The sequence below is a fragment of the Callorhinus ursinus genome, unplaced genomic scaffold (genome assembly GCF_003265705.2).
Source record: "Callorhinus ursinus isolate GAN/ISIS: 27379988/994484 unplaced genomic scaffold, GSC_fseal_2.0 scaffold51, whole genome shotgun sequence".
NCBI classification, from domain to species: domain Eukaryota; kingdom Metazoa; phylum Chordata; class Mammalia; order Carnivora; family Otariidae; genus Callorhinus; species Callorhinus ursinus.
This window is the reverse complement of record NW_027397113.1, coordinates 3,921,953-3,946,121: the sequence shown is the minus strand read 5'-3', so window position 1 is coordinate 3,946,121 and position 24,169 is coordinate 3,921,953. Positions and strand designations below refer to the sequence as shown.

General features: G+C 57.3%; 3 protein-coding genes across 6 annotated transcripts; 1 reads left to right on the top strand and 2 right to left on the bottom strand.

The window, feature by feature from the left end:
* Window positions 1–158: 158 nt before the first annotated feature.
* Window positions 159–2,127, bottom strand: CDK2AP2 (cyclin dependent kinase 2 associated protein 2). 2 transcript variants are annotated; one of them, XM_025879051.2, is made up of 4 exons: window positions 1,663–2,127; window positions 1,256–1,356; window positions 1,035–1,167; window positions 159–670 (listed from the first exon to the last, which is right to left on the bottom strand). In XM_025879051.2, exons 1-4 carry the CDS (start codon window positions 1,742–1,744, stop codon window positions 603–605), a joined length of 384 nt encoding a protein of 127 aa, XP_025734836.1. In that variant the 5' UTR covers window positions 1,745–2,127; the 3' UTR covers window positions 159–602. The 2 variants fall into 2 exon arrangements, with proteins under 2 accessions (XP_025734836.1, XP_025734837.1); XM_025879052.2 differs by lacking the exon at window positions 1,663–2,127 and adding an exon at window positions 1,521–1,661.
* Window positions 2,128–7,082: 4,955 nt separating this feature from the next.
* Window positions 7,083–10,857, bottom strand: CABP2 (calcium binding protein 2). Its single transcript, XM_025879334.1, has 7 exons — window positions 10,801–10,857; window positions 10,079–10,255; window positions 9,443–9,473; window positions 8,561–8,695; window positions 7,965–8,074; window positions 7,703–7,850; window positions 7,083–7,108 (listed from the first exon to the last, which is right to left on the bottom strand). Exons 1-7 carry the CDS (start codon window positions 10,855–10,857, stop codon window positions 7,083–7,085), a joined length of 684 nt encoding a protein of 227 aa, XP_025735119.1.
* Window positions 10,858–17,779: 6,922 nt separating this feature from the next.
* LOC112829547 (glutathione S-transferase P-like) lies at window positions 17,780–20,715 on the top strand. Of its 3 annotated transcripts, none has more exons than XM_025879213.2 (7): window positions 17,780–17,834; window positions 18,137–18,172; window positions 18,573–18,679; window positions 18,795–18,882; window positions 20,036–20,139; window positions 20,221–20,328; window positions 20,470–20,715. In XM_025879213.2, exons 1-7 carry the CDS (start codon window positions 17,786–17,788, stop codon window positions 20,656–20,658), a joined length of 681 nt encoding a protein of 226 aa, XP_025734998.1. In that variant the 5' UTR covers window positions 17,780–17,785; the 3' UTR covers window positions 20,659–20,715. The 3 variants fall into 3 exon arrangements, with proteins under 3 accessions (XP_025734998.1, XP_073739399.1, XP_073739400.1); XM_073883298.1 differs by lacking the exon at window positions 17,780–17,834 and adding an exon at window positions 17,866–18,021; XM_073883299.1 differs by lacking the exons at window positions 17,780–17,834; window positions 18,137–18,172 and adding an exon at window positions 17,868–18,021.
* The last annotated feature ends 3,454 nt before the right edge of the window (window positions 20,716–24,169 follow it).

The window sequence follows — 24,169 nt, the reverse complement described above, 5'->3', positions numbered from 1 at the left end:
AGCCAATGGACAGCAGGGGCCAGGCAAGGCCAGGCTCAGTGGCCCTCTCTCCCACCACTGTACCGCCCCTTTCCCCTCCCTGAGTCTTGTCTTTCCCAATTTCTTCCTGGCTCAGCAGAAGTACCACACTCAGAAAGACTAAGAGGTGAGAGAACAACTCCAAATTATCTTTTATTTATACAAAAAGGGCATATTTAGCAAAAGACACTGAAAAAAGAGTCGCTATGGCCCAGGAGACAAGGCAGGGAGGTGGACAGGCCTTCGGAGGCCCTGCTAGGGGAGGGGTCTAGGAAAAGTGGTGAAAAGTCCTGGGTAAGTGCTGAGTGGTGGGGGCCACAGAAAGGAGCAAGCTCCAGTTGGATCAACACTGTTGGCAGGTCATGGGTGGGACTCACAGCGACCTCGCTACTAACTCTCGAAAAAGTCCCAGTCAGTGCTGTCGACTGAAGTGAGAGCCCCCCTGGTTCCTGGAGGGCACCCACCAAGGGACACAGGACAGGAAGCCCAGGTTGGGAAGTGCAACTCGGGGTGAAGGCCAGGGAGAAGCAGGTGCTCTGCAGTGGCCAGGAAAGGTCCAGACTCGGTGGCGGAGTTGGGTCCTGTTACGTGCGGGCGTTCCGCTCTGTCTCTGCCAGGCATTCTCTGACTAGGGCCCGGGCATGGATGATGCCTGAGGTGGGGATGGGCAAGTAACATACAGCGACCCTCCACAGGCCCACCCCTGCCCTCCACAGAAAGACCCTTCCCTCCCTCCCCACCCGCTTTCCTTTCAGTGAAAGGGACCAGGACTATAATCTAAAGAGGGGCCTAACGAGATTAGCGGCTTGGCTAATCCTCACATTTGTCCTGTTGAAAGACAAATGCCCTGGTCCTTCCCGAAAACTGGCTCAATTTCAATTCAATTCAAAACACCTCTCTGGATAGTGACACCGACCCTTGTCTAGGCTTGGCTCAAGTGGCCTCCAGATGTCCTTCGAAAGGAAGGACTGTCCAGTGTTAGTCTCCTGAACAGGGAGGGTGGGGGCCTCACTTACCTCTCTTCAGGCGCTCCATGGCGCTCTTGCTGCCAGCATAGGTAGGCCGGATCTCTTTGCCCATCTCCTCTATGACCGACAGCAGGTCCGTGTAGGTGCTCTGGGAGCCCTGGGCTCCGGGTGGCTTCATTGCCTATGTCAAAAAAAGGACAGGGCAATGAGCTCAGGCCCCGAAGGGACCTCCAGTCCCCATCCATAGGCAATCCCTCGTCCCCACTCACCTGCACATAGCCCATGGAGGGCGGTCCAAAGTCGTTAAACAGGGGTCTGAAAGGGGCAGCGGCTCCCGGCACCGAGCCCGATGGCGATGGGACACTTCCGGCTGCAACATGCGCGAGTAAGAGGTCAGCGCGGGGCCGGGACGCCTCCTCCCAGCGCTCCAAACCCCCGACCGGATTCGCCCGATTCCCTCCAAAGATGCTTCACTCCAGGCGCTCAACTTCAGGGACAAACCCCTCCCCCTGCGCTCCACCAACTAGCCCTTACATGACCACGCCCACTTCACAGGCCAGCAAACTGAGGCTCAGCGAGGGTAGGCGGCAGGCCCAATGTTGCAGAACTCAGGCCGTCTTCTCTTCGAGACCTCGACCACCCGGGCAGACGAGCAGGGGTAGAGCTGAATCCTCACCTGTGGGTACCGGGGTGCCGGGCCCAGGGGTGCTGGAGCCAGGGGTGCTGCTAGGGGCGGGGGCGATGGGTTTGTAGGACATCCCCAACTCTTGGGTGCGGCGGACGCCGGCCGGCCGCTCCTCCGGGGTTGGCTGCTCGGCCGCTCAGCCGCGCTCTGATTGGTAAACCGGCCGCACGCCCCTGGTAAATAGAGCTCAGGCCGGAAGGGCGGGCGGGCACCAATGCTCTCTCACTCCCGATTGGTGCGCGGGGACGTCACTCGGGCCTCCTCATTGGCCGAGACCGAACCCAACAGGCCGCAACCGCTGCTGATTGGTCTCCGCCTTTCGGACCTCGCACCTGTCTGCTCCGGATTGGGCGGTAGCTGACGCTTTACGCAATTGGCGAGTTCGCGGTCCGGGCCGGCGCGCTCTCAATCCGATTAGTCCCCAGGCCCGAGAGGCGGAGCCTCGGAAGCCGGGACCCGGGTCTGGTCGGCCGCGGTTCGCGCGGAGGGGTCTTCCCGGCGCGGGCGTCGCCCTCACGCTTCACTCGCGCTGCTTTGCACGTTAGCTTCGCACTGCCTGGTGTCGGGCCAGCTGGGCCTGCTATCGCTGCCGCCGCGACCTCGGTACCGAGCGCGCCTTTCCACCGCTCTGAGTGCCGGAGGACGCAGGGCTTTGACGTTCGGAGCCCTGCGTCTCACCCCGTGCGCTTTTACGTCACCTTTCACCGGTTCAACAACCTTCCCCCGGTCTGCGCATGCGCCCTCCTAAAGCCTTCGTTTGTTCCTATGGCAACGGATCCCTCACCAACGCCACCACCGCGCCTCTACCAATTTGCCTCGTTCTCCGGTCCAGGCTGATGTTAGGTTCGAAGGCGACCTCAAAGACCCCTCAACCTGTCCCCCAAGACTCCGAGCCTGTGCCTCATACTGACAACAGCAGGAACGCTCACCTCCGTTGAATACTCACCGCACGCCGGGCCCTGTACCAGACTGATCTTGGGTGAGAGCACCGATTGGAGTTAGGCTGATGGTTCGAATCTCATACCACCCCCATCAGCGATTTCCTCTTGGGCAAGTTACTCACCCCAATATGCTTGGGTTTCCCCATCTTTAAGATGCGGACGTTAATAATAACTATCTTACAGGGTTGTTGTGTGGATAAATGAATATTCCTAAGGAGCTTGTTTCATTGTCCTCTTTACTGTCCATTTCTCCATCCAGACCCCTCCCCTCAAACCTCATTCCTCACAACCCTAGATCTTAGACTCTCCTCCAAACAGTAACCCTTTCTGCCAGGCTACTTCTCCTCAAAACTTCACTGGCCTTGTGTACCCTTCATGGCCCAGGTCTAGATTTTCCTCATCTCCAGGACATTCATTCGTTCATCCAACAGACATTTTCTTTCTTTCTCTCTTTCTTTTTTTAAAGATTTTATTTTGTTTGAGAGAGACAGAGCAAGAGCACGAGCAGGTGGGAGGAGCAGAGAGAAAGGGAGAAGCAGACTCCCCGCTGAGCGTCAGGGAGCCCGATGGGAGGCTTGATCCCAGGACCCTGAGATCATGACCTGAGCCAAAGGCAGACGCTTCACCGACTGAGCCACCCAGGCACTCCAACAGACATTTTCTGACTCCATCCTCCATCCCAGGCCCTGTGCCGAACACTGATGATACAGAAATAAACTGGCCATGGCTTTTGTCCTCAGGGAGCTCCTAGTCTCAAGGAGAGACAGACAGGAAAGCAAAGACACACTGTACAGTAAGTGTGGAGACTGGTACAGGATGCATTGGAACTTAGAGGAAGGAGCCTGCTTGGTGACATCACAGGAGTCTTCCCAGAGGAGGTGGCATTCAATTGGTGAATGAACAAGTAAACTGTGATATATCCACAAAATGGACTATTTATTCAGCAATGGAAGGAAATCATCTAGCCATGAAAAGACACAGATAGGCATTTTACTAAGTGAAAGAAGCCAGTCTGAAAAGTCTGACATTCCAGAAAAGAAAGACGTATACATAAGGTAAACAAATCACTGGTTGCCAGGGGTGGGGAGGGGTGGAATTAAATGGGTAAAACGGGATTTTTTTTTTTTTTTAAGACAGTGGAACTATTTTGTATGATACTGTAATGGCGAATACAAGATACTAAGCATTTGTCATAAAGAGTAAACTTTAATGTATGCAAAATTAAAGAAATCATTGAGGAGGTCAGGGGATCCCAGGAGGGAACGCAGAACGTGACAAAAAATATACAAGATAATCCTAGAGCATCTTATAGTACCAAAACGTAAGAAAATGCTAAAAATACAAAAAACAAAAAACCCCCAAACCCCAAATGCCACCATGATGGGTATATGCCAAAGGCACACAGGAGCCAGCTGAAAGGCTGTGGCCATTGGCCAAAGCTGGAGCGATTTGAAAATTTAAAGTGTTGGATTATAACTTGTACAAAATAAATACCTATGAGCCCAAATATAAATATATATATATATTTGAATAAATAAAGGGGGAGAAGAGACAAATCTATATAGACGAATTCCCAGTAGTTTATGTAGGTACTCTGCCCTTAATAAGGTAGGTTGTAACCCCTACCCCTTCAGTGTGGGCTGTACATAGTGACTTTCTTCCAGAGAGTGTAGTACATAACGGGAGAAAGAAAAAGTAATTTTATAGTGTAGAAATGTGACACTGCCTCACGCCAGATGATCAAGGTCCACATCAATAGTGATGTCATGTTGGTAGTATGCACCCTTAATTGGATGGCTTGAGAAGGGCACTTGACCTCTGTGGTCATCCTCCTGCCAACCCATAACCCCAGACTAATGAGAGGAACATCAGACAAATCCCAATTTAGGGATGTTCTATAAAAGATCTGACCAGTCGTACTTAAGACTGTCAAGATCATAAGGAAACAAGGGAAGTCTGAGAAACTATCACAACCAAGAGGAGTCTGAGAAGACATGATGCCTAATGATGTAATGTGGTGTCCTGGATGGTATTCTGGAACAGCAAAAGGATAATCAGGGAAAAAATGATGAAATCTGCATAAAATATGGGCTTTAGTTAATAACAGTGTGTCAATCTTAGTTCATTAACTGTGACAAATGTACCATTCTAATGTGAGATACTAATAGTGTGTGATGGTTAATTTTAGGTGTCAACTTGCCTGGGTCACAAGTGCCCAGATAGTTAGTCAAACATGATTTTGGGTGTGTCTGTGAGGGTGTCTCCGGGTGCAATTATCATCCATTGAATTGGCAGAGTAAAGATATGGCCCTTCCCATGGTGGGTGGGCCTTATCCAATCAGTTGAAGACCCGAATGGCACAAAAAGGCTGAGTAAGAGGGAACTTCACCTGCCCGACTGTTGAGCTAGGACATCAGTCCTCTGCCCTTAGACTAGAACTGACACCATCAACTTTTCTGGTTCTCAGGCTGTCGGGCCCAGACTGGAACCGAACCCCCAGTTCTCCTGGGTCTCCAGCTTGCTGATTGCAAATGTTGGGACTGCTCAGCACCCATAATCACCTAAAGCCAGTTCCTTGCAATAAATATCTTTACACACACTACACACACACACACACACACACACACACACACACACACACGTATCTCCTGTTGGTTCTGTTTCTCTGGAGAACCTTGACTGACAGCTACCGAGGTGGAGTGTATACAGGAACTCCCTGTACTATCTTCAGGATGATTGTGTAAGCCTAGAACTGTTCTAAATAAAAGAAGTGGATGCAATATCATGATGTGGGTGATGGTTACCTGAGCGCACACACATGTAAAACTCATGAGCTGTACACTTAAGGTTTATTCACCTTATTGAATGCTATCATCAGTACTCAAACTATTTAAAGGGGACTTAATGTAAATCTGACTTTCCAGCTTCTTTCGGAAAATCAGAAGATCTCAGAGCTCCAGCCTGCTTCACCTGGCAGCAGTCGCTGGGGTTGGGTGGCAGGTGCCCCCTTTAAGCAGAGAAGGGGCTCTTAACTTGGCACAGTCTCTGCCTACTCGCTGTTCCTTCCCGGCCCTGCTCCCAGCTCCAGCAGTTACCTTGTTGGGATCTTCCGGGCCAGCAGCGTTTTTGGGGTAGAAGGGCACGTTTGGTGCCAGCAGATACACGGCAGCCAATTAAGACCATCCCATCATTGCCTCCCGCCCCCACCCCAACCCCAGAGCCTGCCAGACTGGGAGCCGGGGGGCAGTGGGATTCTAGTCTTCCTCCGACACACTTCCATACTACCCCCCAGCCCCCGCAGAGGGGACAGACATCTCAGGCGGAAACGCCCTCTGTTCCGGCTGGTGGAGGGGTGGTGGGAATGAGAGTGGATCACAGCTCCCAGAGAAGTTGTGGGGCTGGGGCATCTCCTCCTCAAACCCAGGCCTGCCACACTGGCAGGAGAGAGCCCATAATTGAGTATTAGGATTAATTGGGATCTGCTGGGCGAGTGAGTGGTGCTGAGGCTGCTGCAGCCAACCCTGGCACCTCGGTGTCCAGGCTCTGGGCTGCGCGGGACACCAGTAACCGCCTGCCTTCTCCGTCCCAAGGCCATCTTGTGGGCAGCGGCGATGGTGAAGCCCAGGCAGCGGTGCTGAGAGCTCCCGCCCCTTGACCAGGAGGTCAGGGCTCCCCTCCCTCCCGGCGGGCGGGCACAACAGTGGGTCACGCAGTGCTCTGCAGAGCAGGTGTTTGCTGCAGCTAGGAGAGCCTGAGGCCCGGGGCCTCCCTGACTCCGAGGCACCTTCTCCCGTGCACTGGAGCCAGGGGGTGAGTCCCACCTCTGCATCATCCTAATTGTGTGTGACTCTATGCCAGCCCTCATCCTCCCAGAGCCTTCTGGTGCCGGGAGCAGGGGCCGGATTAACCTGGGGACAATGGGGGTGTGTGTGTCACGACCAGTTCCTGAACAGGAGGAGTGTGATGCAACGCAAGTCACACTTTGGGAAGAAGAATCTGGCAGCACATGCCAGGGCATGTGTCGCCCTGGGCCTGGCAGGAGCCTTTTTTAAAGGATGAGGGGCCGAGTGCATCCCACCTCTGGGAAAAGCAGGTGGCGTTTCCTGACACTTGTTCTGGGTAAGAGGCAAGGATCCTGGGATGGGCCCAGGATCCAGAAAAGGCCCCTGCTCACCTGGAGTTCACAGTCGAGGGGTCTTACAGCCCAGGACTTAATTTTGGGGGGCCAAAGATTGGGTCCTCAAGGGTACAAAAGTGAGAGGTAAAAGCCATCTCTCCAGGCCCCAAGATACTTTATTCTTAGAGAGACAGGGATGGGCATGGGGGCTTGGTGAAGCAGCGGGGGTGAGGGCAGGCCGGGGTGTTACACACAGGCAGGGTAGGAAGGAGAGGGGGAGGGTCATTTGGAGGCAGGGGGCTTCCTGGCTGTGGTCCCAAGTCCTGTCTGCTGTCTCCAGCTTCTGTGCAGGCTCAGCGAGACATCATTCGCACAAACTCTGCCAGGACAAAGCCAAGGTTGCAGGTCTGCTCTCTGGAGCCCAATCGCTGTGAGACCAACATACTGGCCTTGAGCTGGGAGGGAGTGCGGTCCAGGGCGGGGCCTGCAAGGGAGTCTTCTGAATCTGGTAGGGAATAGGCCTTTGGGCTAAGAAGAGGGGCTTTGTTTTATGGGGAAAACAAGAAACAAAAAAACAAAACCCTTGCAACTAAACCTATTTCCCTTTTTGCTTTGGCTGCCAGGAAGCTCAGGAACAACTTTGGGGCCTGCTTTGGAGAATTTCTACATACTGATTTTCCTTGGCTTCCTATTATTATTTAACCCTTGTTTTCGCCCTGTGGGAACCCAGCACAGAGCAAGAACTGGGTTCTGGTCAGCTCTCCTGGCTTCACGTCTCGGCTCCATCCACATCTTTTGCTAAGCATTCACACTTTCCTAAGAATTGACTTTCTTGTCCTGCTTACGGGGAGAGGACATAGAGTGCTCAGCCCGGGGTCTGGCACGCAGTGACAACGCTCCTTTTATCCTTTCCTTGCCAGTTAAAAACCTCCCAGGGCGTGTGGCACTGAAGGCGGAGGGCGGCGGGTGGTACCTTCAAAGTCCACCAGGCCGTCCCCGTTGAGGTCAATGTCATGGAGGATCTCGTCCACCTCCCGCTGGCTGAGGCGCTCCCCCAGCAGGGCCTTGAGGGCTGCGCGCAGCTCAGCCAAGCTGATGCAGCCGTCCCCGTTGGTGTCAAACTGTGGTAGCGTTGGTCGTGGTGTTGAGTCCCCGATCGAATCATTCATTCACTCCAGCCTCACTCACAGCAGACCCGCGGCCCCCCGCCTGCCCTCCAGCGCCAGTGGCCGTACCTCCCGAAAGGCGTCCCGTAGCTCCCTGACGCCGATCATGTCTGCCGTCTCTGCCAGCAGCTTGGGGCCCATCAGCTCCACAAAGTCTTCAAAGTCCACCTTTCCACCACCTGGGGGGCCATGCCGTCAGAGATCTCAGCAATCAGGGACCCCTGCCCAGCCCTGGCTCCCCCTGCCCGCCTCTCCTGGCGTCTGGCTCTCTCCCCTGCCCCACTAAGTGGGCCCTTCCCTCTTGCGGGGGCCCAGGCTGGATCATCTGTGTTTTCTGGTGGTTTCTCTTAATTTTCCTGAAGACTTTGGTTGGGTTAAAGTCCTGGCTCCCATGACCTGGCTCTATGACCTTAGCCAAGTCACTTAAGCTTCCAGAGCCTCAGTTCCCTCATCTCAAAAATGGGGATAATGGTCCTTGCCCTGCCCACCTCGTAGGGGATGGTGAGATTCTTCAGAGGCAGAGAAAGTGCCTTGAGAATGAACAGGGTCCTGGGCTCTGGGGGCCAACCTGTGTGGGTATCTGCCTTTCCCCGCGCGGCCCAGCTGCTTGAGCCGTGGCCATGGGCTCTGGAGGACTGGGGGTGGGGCAGGTCTGAGGCACATACTGATTTGCTGTGAGATCTCAATGAGCTCCATCTCAGTGGGCATGTAGCCCAGCGTACGCATGCAGGCGCCCAGCTCCCGGTAGCCGATGTAGCCGTCCCGGTCTCGGTCAAACTCCTGGAAGGCCACCTGCAGCTCTGCCGGGCAGGGTGGGGTCAGCTCCTCCCACACGTCCCCCTGGACCCCAGCCTGGACCAGCACACCCTTCTTCTCTTGGTCTAATCACTTCCTCCTTGTAAACATCAGTTTCTCTGCCACTTGAGCATCTTGGCACATGCTATTTCTTTAATTCATTCTTTCAACAAATATTTAAGGAGCGCCTACTATGGGCCAAGCTGTGCTCTAGGTACTGGAAATATGGCAGGAAGGGAGGGAGGGAGGGGAGGGAAAGGAAACAATCCCTAACCTCATGGGGCTCACGTTCTGGAACACTCTATCCTCTTCTGGTCCTTATGTCACCTACTCAAGAAAGTCTTCCCTCTACATTGGGTCCCCTCCAGCCCATTTGTTCATTTCCTTGAGAGCACTTAGCACCATTTATACTCATAGTTGACTTATGGACATCTGTCCCCGGAGGACATGGGCCACATCTGTCCAGTTTGCTCCCTTCCCCAGTGCTCCCGGCACAGGGCTAGGCACACGGTAGGCACCCAGGAGGTGTTTGCTGAATGAACAAATATGAAAGTGGCCCTTGACCCGCCTGGCAGATGAGATCTGGGAACTGGCACCTGGGGGCTCTGTCAAGCCCTCCCCGTTCAGTCTGGTCCCCATCTCCTCGATCTCCCGCAGCCTCCTCCTTGCCCCTAGTCCCTCCTGGAGACTAGCTGAGGCCCCATCCAGTGCCCACCCCTCTGGAGGCTCTAGCCTTTTCAAAAACCCTTTACCTTCGATCTCCTCTGGCCGCAGCTCCCGGTCCTGGGGGGCACAGAGAGGTGAAGAATTCCCCGGACCACCCAGGCACCTGCACCCCTTCCTCTGGTTCTTTGGGGCCCCCCACTCAATACCCCCAATGGGACGGGCAGGGCCTGTGTCTGTCTGACATTGCTCAGACCTGCTCCTACCCATTTCTGCTGACTGGCCTGGGTGTCTTGGGCCCCCCCCCTTCCCTGCCCCCTGCCCAGATCTTTCCCAGGGCCCATCTCCCGCCCCCACCCTCTTGTAGGGCCCAGAGCTCCATTTGCCAGAAGTGGATCTGGGGTCGGGCAGAACCTCAGACTTGGCCCCGGGGACCTCAGTGTCATTGTATGTCTCTTGTTCTCTCTCTCTGCCTCTCCTGGAGGCCCTGCAGCCTCCCTGCCCACCCCCTTGGTGGCTGTCTCTGAGGTACTCCGGGTCTCTCTCTGTCCTCTCCTCTCTCTTTCCTGGGTCTTCCCCCTGTTTGAGCTTGTTTCTGTGTCTCCACTTTTCTTTGCCCCACCCCCTGGATCAGTGTGCCTTTGCTCTGAAGACCCCACTCCATCCTCTCCCCGCTACTCAAGGAGAGGCAGAGAGGAGGCGAAGGCAGGGGCGGTTGTACATACGAGTTGGGTGGCGGCGATGCTGGGCCGCAGGAAGATGCAGGCGGGCCCCACCAGGCTGTTGAGCACCGAGTAGCCCTGGATGCCCGGCCCTGGGCCCCCCTGCTCCTCAGGGCCGGGGCCGGGGCCACGGCTGTGGCGGGAGCCCCCTGGGGGGGAGCTGGGCCACTGCCAGTGGTCCTGCAGCAAAGCCAGCTATGAGCTGGGGTAGCGGCCCCTCCGCCCTCATTTACCAGCCTCTCCCGTCTTTGGATCCTGGCCCAGGACAGTGAGGGCTCTCACCCATCAACACTCTAGGCTGGAAGTGTCCATCCCCTTATTGTTCAGTTGGGCCAACCGAGGCCCCCTGAAAAGGAAGGGACTGGGCCAAGGTCACTCAGAAAGCCGGTGGCGGAATGGGACCTTGAGCTCAAGCTCTGCACGTCCCATCTCTGACTAGCAGAGGGCAGGGGCAGCCGGCACAGGCAGCTAGATGGGCAGCTGGGGGCCCTGATGAGCTTGGCAGGGAAGGCCCCGTGGTCCTTGGGAGGGGCTAGAGGCCGGGGCCTTCCCCGGGGAAATCTGGATTGGTCTAGGGCAGTGGGAACCAGCCCCTCTAAGCCCCCGGCCGTGCTCTATGTCTAACCCCAGCCCAGCCCTCACACGGGGCTCTGCCCGCCCCACCTGACCCTTCCAGGCTACAGCCCGGTCTCCTGGCCTTGGCTTCTTCCCCTCAGCCGTCCTACCTTCGGGCCCCGGTGTCGAGGCCGCTTGGCACAGTTTCCCATGGGCTCCTGAACCATGCCAGGCCTGGAGTCCTGGGGGCAGCCCAGGCCTGGGCCTCAGCGGATGCTGTGGGCTCCTGCCAGCCCCCAGCTGCTCCCAGTGAGAGTCTGGGAGCATTGCAGGGGATTTTCCTAGGGTTTTGTGGGGAAGATTGGGAGCGGGTGGGCAGGCGGGGAGCCCTGGGCACAGGGGCTTGGGTCCTAATCCAGGATTATCTCTGAGCATCTCTGCTGATGAGGGGGGCCACTCAGGACCCAAGGCCCCCTGGAAGGCACAGCCTCTCTGTGCTCGCTCCTGAGGGTCTTCCAGATACCCCCTCTCCAGCGCTTTCTCCCCCAACCCCTACCCATAATCTCCCCCAATCAGTAGAGATTTAATGTCTTCAGAAGCAGGGCCTGGACCTGGGGGGAGGACATCAGGTGCCCGGTGTGCCGGGGAGGGGTGGAGCACCAGCCCTCCGTATGGACTCAGCACACCCTCCCCCTACTCCCCATCCCGAGAGGAGGCAGTCTTGGCCCAGTCCAGGGGTTCCTGCCCCTCTCTGCCAGGACCCTTGCTCTCACCTTGGAGCACCTGCCCACCCTGGCTGCCCTCAGCACTCCTGCCTGGACCAGCCCCCTGGCCCTTGTACTCAGGTGAAGAGTGGAAGGGGGCCAACTCTGGGAGCTGTGGGCTGGATGCAGGGCTCAAGTGAGGGCAGAAGTGGGCAGAGACACCAGCCTCCTGGGCAGCTGACAGACCCACTGAGCCCTCCATCAAAATGCACGTCCCGGGTCTCCTCCCTGAGCTCTGCCCTGGATCTGTCCTACGGGGCCCCCGTTAGAGTGTGGGGTCCCCGCTGTTCCCTTATGGTGCCCTCAGATGCCCCACACCCCTGTGCCCTTTACCTGCCCGTAGGCCGCCTGCACCTGGGCCTCCAGCTCCCTGAAGAGTGCCCGCCTCCTGGTGGCTGCTGGGCTGGCAGGAGCCTGGCTGGGCCCTGGAGTGCCCTCAGAGGGGCCGGGGTCCCCCGCAGGGAGACTGCCATCTGCCTGGCCCTGGGGAAGGGCCATGGAGACGGGGGCTTGGGGCCTCCTGCTCCCACTCTGGTCGCCCCGTTCCTGTGGGAGGGTGGCTTAGTGGGCAGCTGTGGGTGGGGTCCCACAGGGTCCCTGCTACTCTTTTCTCTGTTCCTCTCTCCACAGGCCCAGGACCCCCAAATCCTGTAGCTTTCCTAGCTCCCCAAGCTGCTTACACAACCCCTCCCCCAATCCACCAGCCTCCAGCCCCCCGCTGGCCACCGCCTGAGCCCTGGCCCCCCCCCCCGCCCCGCCCCGACCCTGGGCCGCCCTTGCAGACCCCCAGCCGCCTGGTCTCACAACCCCCATGCTCACTGCCCTGCTGTTCTGTCTTGCTCGCCACTCCCTCTGCCCCCTCAGCCCTCAGCTCTGCGTCCATCCCATCTGCAGTCTCATGCCACTCCCTGCACCCTGCTGACATCTGTCCAGCTGTCTCTGTGGGTCTCTCTGACCACTCATGCCCATCTCTGTCCTTCCCTCCCTCTGTGGCATGAGAATCTCTCTCACATTGGTCTGTCCGTCTTTCTGTCTGTCCACCCTTGCTCTTCCTGTTCTCCCCACCATCCCCCCTCCCAGGATGACCCCTGGGTTCTGAAAAGGCAGCCCCCCCCAACTGGAGCCTGCCCCCAGACATGCCCCCTTCTCCCCACCCAGAGCCCCCGGGCAGCTCTGAACCCCCCCACCTTCTGCCAGCACCTCCCACCTACCTTCTGCTGACCTGCAACCTCTTGCTCCTCAGGGCAAGATGTGGGGCTGGGCCCGGCAGCCCCCACTGGCCTCTTGTGCCCCTTTGTTATGCCCCCAGCCCTCTTCCTGCCCAGCTGCCTGGTCTTCACCTCCCACAATGAGGTCAGTTGTCCTGCCCCAGCTCTGCTCCAGGCCCCTCATGATTTATTCACCTGCTCCCCGCACCAGCCTTTGTCTGAGGGAAACAGATCCCACCAGACACCTGCCACCCGAGCTGGTGGCTCTGGCCCTGCTCAGCCACGCGAGCGGCCACCCATTCATGTATTCCTTTTGCAAACATCTGAGGCCAGCTGGGACTGAGCCTCAGGGGCTATACAGACCGGGTCTGTCCTGAGGGTCCTGGTACCAGGCACATCAAACTCAGGAAAGGGCCACAGACAGTCTCCAGGTGCTTGGGAGCACTGGCCCAGACAACAGGGGGGCTTCATGGAGGAGAAGAGAGGATGGGGCGGCCTTTTAGGCATTGCCCACTGAGGTTTAACCTGTGCTCAGCCTTGGATGAGCGCTGGGACCCCGGCAGGGATCAACTGTGAATGTGGAATGTTCCAGGCACTGGCATCCAGCAGAGTATGTTAGGTAGAGGCCCTCAGGAGGGAGGCAGAAGTCAGTAGCCCCTGGAGAGGGTATGGGTGGCGAGAGGCCAGAGAAAATTTCAGAGGGGCTGTATCTTCAACAAGCATCATGGAGTACCTACTATGTGCCTTCCCGGGTGTTGGGAACCAGTCCCTGCCTCCTGGAACCTTCCAGCCAGTGGGGGATGCACATTCAGCAAGCTCAGAATGACTATGGAGGAGAACAGGCTATTGAGAGGGAAGAGAATGAGACCTTGCTGTGACGGGGTCTGAGAATGTGGCGTGGGAGCCAAGACCAGAGAAATGGTGGGAGTGACCACCTGAAGGGAAGGATGGCCAGCAGGCAGAGGGAGCAGCCCCCAGCCCTGAGCATGGCTGAGGATCTGAGTAAGGGTCAGGATTCAGAAGTGAGCGGACACCGGCCAAGTGGTCAAGGGTGGGAAGGGCTCCTTGTGACCGCTCAAGTTGACCACTTGAAGCTTCAGCCTTCCCCAGCCTGCAACCTTCCTGTCTGCCCTCAGGGTCTCGCCTCCTCCTGGAGGCCAGAAGGGTACTACATCCCAGGCAGCATTGCAAACATCCTTCAGATGCAGGAATTCTAGCATTTTCTGCAAGATCTTATAGAAGGCCTACAGGCTGGGATTTCCCTGTGTGCTTACTATGTGGCCCTCAGCAAGGTATTTCACCTCTCTGAGCCCCAGTTTCCTGAGCTGGAAAATGGCCGTTGACCTAGGCCTCCTGGTACCTTTGTGAAAATTAAGTAAAAGACCTAGCAGTTTCCTGGCACATAGGAAGGGCTCAAAAAATGGTGGATGCCACGTGTGACGAATGATCCTATGTCCAAATGACCATCTGAGAAGGTGGGAAGTGGGAGAAATGTGTGCCCCAAAGTATAAGCCAAAGTAGTGGGGGCATTAACTGGTCAGAGTATAGTGGATAAAAGTGTCTTCCATCAAGAAGCGAAGCCTTTGTATCTAGGTGGAGAAAGCCTGGCTTGGAAATCCTTCCTCACTTGTGTTCAATTAACAACATACCAGGGTATTCATTTTGATGCCCTTGACTTGCCCAGTCCAACTTAGCCAAGCTGGAGCTCCAGCTCCAGTACCTAGCATGTCCATGTGGATCAGTGGTTGACGGACATGGATGGATGGGTGGATGGATGGGTGGATGGATGGATAGATAGGCAGCTGACTGGATGGAAGGTTGGGCAGATGATTTGATAGGCTAGTGGTTAAATAGTTGGTAGATGGATGGATAGTCAGGTGGAGCATGACTGGGTGGGTAAATGGGTAGCTGGATGGATGGAGAGATAAATAGGTAGATGTTCTGATGGACTGCTGGTCAAACATTTGGTTGTTGGATGGGTGGAGGATTGGATAGATGGGTATATAGATAGACAGAGAGATGATTGGAGGTAGATAGATGGCTGGGTGGATGGACTGCTGATGAAGGCTTTATATTCTTCATTGAAAGAATCGATTAGAATGGAGACCGTATTTTACCTATTCTGGTGTTTGCCATGATGCCTAGCCCACTCACAGCCTGGTACATACTAATAAATGTGTGAATGAAACTTGTGTCTATCTCTTCCACTCTGAGCTGTGATTCTTCTTTTTATAAAAAAAAAAAATATTATTTAAGTAGGCTCCATGCCCAACTTGGACCTTGAACTCACAACCCTGAGATCAAGAGTCGCATGCTCCACCGACTGAGCCAGCCAGTCACCCCTGAGCTGTGATTCTCCTGATGGCAAAGAAGATGGCTCCTTCTCCACCCTGTTCCCCACAAGTCACCCCAGGCTTGGCACACAGAACCATGTAGAGATACTCTTTCACACTCACCAGGATAACGAAAGTGAAAAAGACAGTAGCAGTGTTGGAAAAGACGTGGAGAAGTTGGGGCCTTCGCAGGCTGCTGTTGGGTTTACAAAATGGTACAGCCACTTTGGGAAAGAGTTTTGGCAGTTCCTCAAAATGAGCTACCATGTGATCTAGCAAGTCCACCCCTGGGTTTGTACCCAAGGGAATTGAAAGCATAAATTCCTGCAAAAATTTGCACACAAATGTTCATAGTAGCCTGATTCATAAAAGCCCCAAAGTGAAACAACCCAAATGTCCATCATTGAAGGAATGGGTAGACAAAATGTGTATGCCCATGTCACGCGATATTACCCAGCCGTAGACAGGAATGATGCACAATTTTTTTTGAAGATTTTTATTTAGGGCGCCTGGGTGGCTCAGTTGGTTAAGCGACTGCCTTCGACTCAGGTCATGATCCTGGAGTCCCGGGATCGAGTCCCCGCATCGGGCTCCCTGCTTAGTGGGGAGTCTGCATCTCCCTCTGACCTTCCTCCCTCTCATGCTCTCTCTCTACCATTCTCTCTCTCTCTCAATAAATAAATAAAAATCTTTAAAAAATCTTACTTTAAGAGTTTTATTTATTCATTTGAGACACAGAGATACACAGAGAGAGAGCGTGAGCAGGGGGAGAGGCAGAGGGAGAGGGGCAAGCAGGCTCCCCACTGAGCCAGGAGCCTGATGTGGGTCTAGATCCCAGGACCCCGGGATCATGACCTGAGCCGAAGGCAGACGCTTAACCATCTGAGCCAGCCAGTCACCCCAATGCACTATTTTTTTTTTTTAAAGATTTTTATTTATTTGAGAGAAAGAGAAGCAGACTCCCCACTGAGCAGAGAGCCCAACGCAGGGCTCGATCCCAGGACCCTGAGACCATGACCTGAGCCAAAGGCAGACACTTAACCAACTGAGCCACCCAGGTGCTCCAGGAATGATGCACTGTTACACACTATGACATACATGAGCCCAAAAACATTCTGCAAAGTGAAAGCAGCCAGATCCAAAAGGCTACAGAGTGTATGATTCCAGTTATGTGAAATACCCAGCATAGGCAAATCCATAGCAACACACTAGATTAGTGGGGATGGGAGGAGGGGCATGAGGAGTGACTGCCCATGGGTACAGGGTGTTTTTTGGGGAGTGATGTAAATGTGCTGGGACTACTTAGTGGTGATGGTTGCACAACACTGTATATACTAAAACCACCGAACGTCCACTTTATAAGGGTGAAATCTAAGTAGCAACAAAGTGGTTTGTTTATATTTTTAAAAACTGCCGAAGACAGGTGCTGATATACACGTGGACTGGAGGTGCGGGGATGGGCACAGGGAGGTTCCTGGCCCGCTGGGCTGGGAAAACTGTGCTTTTGGACCCCAGCGGTGGAGGCCCCAGGGTGGCCATGGAGCTAGGCCATGGAGCTAGTCCACAGGGTTGCCTGGGGAGCCAGAGGACTGTTGGTAAAAGCAGCCCCCTGGAACACCACCGAATAGAGCCGAGCTGAGCTGGGGGACAGCTTGAGTGTGAGGGCTGGAGGGTGTGAGCCGGCAGGAGGCTGGCCCACTAGGCAGGAAGGGGTCTCCCAGGCCTTTGATGCTTGTGCGCAAAGGGAGGGCGTGAATGTTCCAGGCCAGAGCAGGTGAATGAACCTCTGTGAACCTTGGTGTCCTCATCAGTATAATGGGAACAAGGCTCCCTCCCTCTCAGGATGTGGTGGAGATGAAATGAGACCATTTCCATGAAAGCTCTTTGTAAGCTGCTAAGTGCCCGGCAGATGTTCCTCCAGCTGTGAGTCAGGGATAGAACCCAGCCCTGGCACCATCTCCCCCACCCCTCCCAGCCCCAGGCAGCTGTGGGCTCAAATGAGGCTAAGGGATGCTCCTGATTAGGCATGTTTTGGGTTTTCCCCCCAGGCTTTAGGTAGGTACTGCACCAGGGAAAGATACCTTCCTCTCTCCTGGTGGTTCTGACAGGAAAAACTGGCTGAGAGGTGTCTGGTTCAGTCAGGCTCCAGTTCCCGGGGAAGACCACCCCCCCCACTGAGACACCCCTCAACCCCTGCCCCCACCCAGGAAGGGGCAGCCAGAAGTGGGCTGGCGGTGCCATCAATGGCCCCGCAGGGAGGCAGGCACTGGGCTCTGCCTGGAAGAACACAGCCCCCTCAGGCCCAGGAGGTCCTGCCCATTTCGGTCTGTCTATTGTTCCATCCACCCATACCCCCAGGTCCGGTTGGATTCGAAAAGTGCGTTAGCATTTAGACTCAGACAAAACATGGTTGGGAGATAACAAGGCTTTGCAGAAGAAAGACTGAGGGTTAAAAGTGAGGCCCCTGAAGCTAGCCAGCCCTGGCTTTAAGGCCTGTTTCCTAGCTGTGTGACCTTGAGCAAGTCACTTAACCCTTCTGGGCTTCAGTTCCTCCTCTGTAGAATGAGGATCAGAACAATACCAAGTCCTCGGGTTGTGATCTATATAAAGTTCTCAACACAGTCCTCAGCCCCTAAGGGTTTGCCATAATTATTATTCCGGAGAGAGGAGGTGTAAATGGATATGCCTATCGAAATTGCACTCATTCATGCAAGAAGCATTTAAGGAGCACCTACTGTGCACTGGTGCTGGGGACCCAGCAGCTAGCTGGGGACTCAGACCCGGCCCTCTGGGGGCCCTGAGCAGTTCTGTGGGTTTGGGTGTGGCCTGGATGCTGGTAGTGGCTGTGTGATGCTGAAGTCAGTACCCTTCAGGCAGAGTACACCGCGCAGAGGTGAAGGTGAGCCTGTCCGGCCCTGCCCCCGCCACACCCAGCCTTGCCCAGGGCCAAGCTCTGCTCAGGGACTCTGGCGCATTCCTGGGTGGGGCGAGAAGGGGGGGTGGGGTGTGGAACAGACCATAAATATAAGACCACTGGGCTCACCAGCCACTTCCTCCTGCTTGCTCTTCCACGTCACCGAGACCTAGTGAGTAGGGTCTCGACCACGCTGGGGGGGGGGGGCGGGACCCAGGCTGAGCCACCCCCTTCTCGGTGCAGCTCCGTGGGGGGGTCCTCTTTCACGCCCTGTTTTTCTCTCCTAGTGCCGCCCTACACCATCGTCTACTTCCCCACCCGAGGTGCGGGCCCTGCTCCTTCAGGAGGGCGAAGGGCACAGGCGGAGTCAGGCCGCCCCCCCCCGGGCGGCTCCCTGGGGTCCCGCCGGGGCCGGAGGCTGGACAAGGCGTCTCGGGTCGTGGGGCGGGGCCGGGAGGGCGGGGGCGGGGCCAGGTCCCGCTTTCCCAGGGCCGCATCCTCTCGGTCTCCTGGCTGGCTGTGCTCTGTCCGCGTCCTGGGGCACCGTGGCCTGGGGTCTCTGCCTGTCTCCCTCTCCACGCTCTCCACTGTTTCTCCGTGGTTTATCTCTTCAGCAGGCTCTGAAGCTTCTGTCCGGTCCCCACACTCCTGACCCCCTCCCCAGGGCGCTGTGAGGCTGGGGTCTCTGCACACGTCCCACCACCCTGTTCTCCCCTCCCCCAGGGCGCTGCGAGGCCATGCGCATGCTGCTGGCTGACCAGGGCCAGAGCTGGAAGGAGGAGGTGGTGACCAAGGAGAGCTGGCTGCAGGGCCCGCTCAAGGCCTCCTGTGTGAGTGACTGCGCCCTGGCAGGGGGCAGGTGCTGGGCCTTTGCGGGGCAAGACTAGGGTGGGGGGCAGCTGAGCTCAGCATCTCTTACTGACCTTTGCCACGCCCCCCCCCCAGCTGTATGGGCAGCTCCCCAAGTTCCAGGACGGAGACCTCACCCTGTACCAGTCCAATGCCATCCTGCGACACCTGGGCCGCACCTTTGGTGAGTTCTGAGGTCGTGGGCAGTCCGGTCCTGCAGAGTACCCGATGGGTCCCACTTGGATGTCCTGAGAACCAGAAGTCCTCCCGCGTGGAGGACAGGCCAGATGACCCTAAAAGAAGCGGCAGGGCCTGGGTTAGGAGGTCTCTGCCAGCCAGCTGGTGCCAGATGCGTTCACTGTGCCCGTTTCCCGGAGGACAACTCCGAGGAGGCCGCCAGCTCCCACATATGTGCTGGTGTAGGCTAGAGGCCCCTGCAGGTGTGTCCAGGGGCTTCACAGTAGGCCTCCTGCCCATTTTTTCCTGTTCTGGCCTCTTTTGAATCCAGAAAACCCATGCTCGCAGTGAGCAAGCCTGTGGCCTTGTTATAATGGTGGCAGGAACATGGCTGAGAGAGGTAGCTGCCTCCTTTTTGGCTAACTTTGGGGGGTCTAGACCAGCTCTGGGTCCCAGGAGGATGTGGCAATCAGGGAAGGGGACAGAGAAGTCGTGGTGGCAGCCAGGCCAAGCCTACCCTGACTTCTGTGGGACCCAGGGCAGGAGGACGAAGGCCTCTGACTATGGCTTGCCACCTCATCCTGCCCCTGTGCCGTCCTGCGCTGCAGAGGGACACCAGTCTCCACGGCCCAGTGCTGTCCGGGCTCCACACGCAGCTGCCCCTCCAGCCCAGGGCACGCGCATCAGAGGCTTGGTTCGCCCTTGCACGGGGATGGATCTGGGGGCGGGGGGAGCTTGGGGCCATTTGGGCAGGGAATTCCTGAGTCTCAGGACGGGACTTAGGATGTGACTGAGAAGGGGCATGGTCCTCAGCTGGGCATGTCCCCTTGGGCTTTTTTTTTTTTTTTTAAGATTTTATTTATTTATTTGAGAGAGTGCGAGAGCTAGAGCAAGCTGGTGCTTGCAAGCGGTGGGAGGGGCAGAGAGGGAGGAGGAGGGAGAAGCAGACTCCACGCTGAGCTCAGAGCCCTATTCAGGGCCCCATCCCAGGACCCCCAGATCACAGCCCAAGCTGAAATCAAGAGTCGGTCACCTAACCGACTGAGCCCCATTTGGAAATGGGAGCAGCAGGGCTGGGCAGAGCGGGCCCTCCCAATCGAGGGGCCTGGGCACCCCAGCCTGAGCACTGAACCTGACCCACTGCCTGGCTGCTGACCCAGGGCTCTACGGCAAAGACGAGCGGGAGGCGGCGCTGGTGGACATGGTGAACGATGGCGTGGAGGACATCCGTAGGCACTGCAGCCAGCTCATCTATCGGAGCTACGTAAGCACTCAGGGCTGGGGCCCGGGAGGTCACCCTGGCCAGGCATGCTGGGGGCTGCCACTGAATCACTGCCCTTGACAGGAGGAGGGCAAGGCCAAGTATTTTCAGGAGCTGCCGGGGCACCTGAAGCCTTTTGAGACCCTGCTGATCCAGAACCAGGAGGGCCAGGCCTTCCTGGTGGGTGACCAGGTGAGTGCTGGGTCCGGCCCGTGGTAGATCCATTTCTCAGAAGGGCACACTGAGGCCCAGAGGGGAGCCACGGCAGGTTCGCTGGAGCAGCCAGGGTCCTGGCTCCCTGCGGCCCCTCCTCTTCTGACCTCTGCTCTGCAGATCTCCTTCGCCGACTACAACCTGCTGGACCTATTGCTGAATCACCAGGTCCTGGCCCCTGGCTGCTTGGACTCCCACCCCCTGCTCTTGGCCTATGTGGCGCGCCTAAGCGCCCGGCCCAAGCTCAAGGCCTACCTGGCCTCCCCCGAGCACGTGAACCGCCCTGTCCACGGAGCCCAAAAGATATGAGCCCCTTCAGCCTCCCCTGGGAGAAAGCCTGGCCTTTAGAACCAATAAACACCAAGAGAGGAAAGCTGTGCTGTGGTCCCTGAGGGGCTGGAGGGCACAGGGGACCCCCTGCCCCTTCCCAGGCTGCCTTGGGAGGACGAGGGTCGGGCTGGGCGTCCGGGCCCTGGAACAGAATTAGGCGCCTGGAGAATTAATCTGCCAGGAGACAGAGCAGTTCCAGATCCAGACAGGAAGATGAGACTCTAAGCCTTAAGGATCCACCCCAGAGGGCTTCTGCAGGAGGGAGGTGCCCTCACCAGGGGCAGGCGTGATGACCGCCACCTAGGGAACCCCGTCAGTCTGAGAGAAGGGCAGCTGTGAATGTGGCGAACAGTCGCTGACATCTGAGAGAGCCACAGCGTGGGCTCACGGTCAGAGGCTATGCACACATGGACCCTAGGAAGTGACGCATACCCTCGGGGGTTTCACACGAGCATCGGTGTGGCTCATTCTCGGGTGGTACCAGGGGTCACCCCCAGGTTGGTGCGGCAGATGGCCAGCAGGGCCCAGCAGGTGTGTGGCTGAAGGCAAGCCTGGAGCTCCTGGTGGCCCGGCTGCTTGGGGACCGAAGGAGGATGCACGATCCCCCTCAGCTCCGGAGAGCCCCTGTCGGCCGCCGGTGGGAGTGTCCTGCCACCTGCCCAGTCCTAGCCCATCTCCCCGTCCTGAAAAGCTGTGGCCGCCCCCTGCTTGGCTCCCCCAGCTGGCCTGCACCTCCTATGAGCTCATGGAGCAAGGTGGAGTCGGACAGTTCCAGACTGCCTGGCATTCCTAGCACAACCCTGCCAGGCACTCCTTGCTGCCCTGCGGACAAAGTCCTCAGCCTGATGAGACTGCCAGGCCTTCCCTCGTAGGACTCTCCACCCTCCAGAACATTCCCCCGCCTGCCCTGCCCAGTTCACCTGCGGCCCCTCCCTGCCTTGGTCCCTGCGCTCCCCGCCAGCACTCCTGGCCCGCTCGCTGCCCCGCCCACCGGCTCCACTCCGGGGGCGTCCTGGCCTGCCCAGTTGTCTCCCCTCAAGCCACCCTCCTGTGAGGTCAGAGATCAGATCTGGCTCCTTTCTGTCCCCCTGGCCCTGGGTGAGGCGGCTGAATCCACTTCACCCGTCGGAATACATGTGCCAACGCCAGCAAGGGCAGACTGCTTTGGCGGGGAGCTAGCCCTCTCATCAGCCCGGTCGGTCTGACGGGAGTCTTCCTGCCTGAATTCACAGGCCTGGTGCCCCGACCCCCTGCCACCGTGCTGGCCCCGTGTGGGGACTTAGTTATCTCATCTAACCCCCTCAAGGGAGGAAATCCAAACTCAGGAGAGGAGTGAGGCAGTAAGTCAACTTGTCCAAGGCCACACGGCTCAGACGGGAGAGGCAGAGTTGAAACCCAGTCTGAGAGACTCCCAGGCTTCTCAGGGGTGGTCCCCGGCAAGAAGTGAGAGAGAGTTGAGGGCCAGAGGGGAGAGCAGGAGTGACCCAGGAGTTGGCAGGTGCCGGACGCTAGCTGAGGCGCCTGGGGGAGTGGGCGGGGACACTGGCCTCCCCTGTGGAGGCCTTGCCCGCCACAGTGAGGACTAAGAGTTGACCCAGGGCACTGGGGAGCCACTGCAGCCTCCACCTTGATCAGGAAGATGACTTGAAAGAAGACATGGAAGAAGAGTAGCCCCAGTGCTCAGGAGGCCGTGGGAGTCATGGAACCCAATACCCTCACCCTACAGATGGGGAAGCAGGCCCGGAGAGGGGTTCGCAGAGCAAGGTGGTTATGACACTCCCAGGCTCCTGGAGGCCTGGCTGCCCCTTAGAGGAGCCTGTGCTCAACGGACTTCAAGCAGAGGCCTCGTGCGGAGGGTCTTGTGTGCTTTGGATTTGGGGGGCTGGCTGGCAGTTTGGGTTTCTAGAGGACAGCGGGCGTCTTTGGGTGGAATGCACCAGGACGGGCCCATCCGTTCCCGAGAGGACGGGTGGGACCCAGAAGCTCCCACTGGCTTGGGGGCAGAGTCTGTGGTCCTGCTCGCATCATGAGCCTGCCCGGGGTGCCTGCAGGGCAGGGCTGAGGCCTGTGCGCCTCCTCAGTGCCCTGTGTCCTCTTAGCCTCCCCCAGAGCGTGTTCAGCTCGCAACCCTGCCTGGTGTGAGCGGGGCAGGCAGCCGCGGCCAGTGGCTTGCGGTGGGGAACGCAGAACCCTTGGGCTGTGGCGATTCACGGCTCAGGCAGGCAGGACAGTGGCCGTAAGGAGGCCACAGAACAGCCACGGGGGACCGTCGGGCATCCTGTGGGTCCCAAGGCAGCAGGAGGAAAGTTGCTCTTTTGAAAGCTTCATGTGACCAACAGCTTCCATCTTCTTTGGGGTGACTGGGCTGGGCATTTGGATTGTGCAGCTCTGTGGCCCCAAGGAGATGGATGGAAGAGGCTCCCTGCAGCCAGGAGGAGGAGGGACCCTGGGCAGTGGCAGAGCCCCCGTTTGGGCAGCTGGGGAGAGGCTGGGAGCCCCTCCAGCTGGAGAAGTGACAAGTGACCCCCCCCCAAGGTGGAGCTTTCTCCAAGCAATGTCCCAAGCGCTTCCCATATATTAACTCGTTTAGTTTTCACAGGAGAACCCGCCTAGTAGATGCTACTAATATCCCCATTTTACAGATGACTTTGAGGCCCAGAGAGGTAAAGTAACCCGCCCAAGGACAGACAGCTGGTTAAGAGACCACGGCAGGATTTGAACTCCGGCCCCATAGCCTATCCTTGGAATGACTGCTATAGGAGGCTTGAGCCACGATTTTCTTATATCCTGGCACAGCTTGACTGCAGTTACCCGCAGGGGCTTGGTAACTCTGGTGACCCCTCTAATTATATGGGGGGACAGGAACCCTAAGAGAAAGGTTGGGCTTCCAGCCCGTCAGGGGCAGAAGTGGGGCTAGTTCCCATTTGAAGACTGGAACGTTCAGGGACTGCTGATGGGGCTTGCTCCCCACTGGTTAGAATAAAAGCTCCAGTTCTCCTGGGGGTCCCGGTCCTCAAGGAGCTGCCATTGACTCAGGTGGGGTGGCATCCAGGGGGCTGATGTCGGTTCCCCTAAGGCAGCTCTGGGAGGGTGGGGATGAGGGGTGCAGGGAGTGACCCCAGACCTCAGGGGTACGTCTCGAGGCCGCTTCAGGGTCTTGGGTTCAGGTCTCAGCTTGTGGGCCTCACCCGCCCCCCCCAGCAACACTGCCTTTGGTTCCATCCCCCCCTGCATCCCGCCTCCACCACTTTCTCCCAGCTCTGTTAGGGTTCCCAGATGACTCTGACTTGGGCTTCCTTCCACCACAACCCCCCCACCCCATGCCTCTTCCCTACCCCGCCTTGTGGGTGCCTGAGGACTCTCCCTACCCTGGTCTGGGACCCTGGGACCCTGGGACCCTTACCCCATGCCGCAGCCAGGGACAAGCGGCCAATCCTCTACAGGCCTACCTATTTCTTCTGTCATCCCGCTGGTCACAAAGTGCCCCACT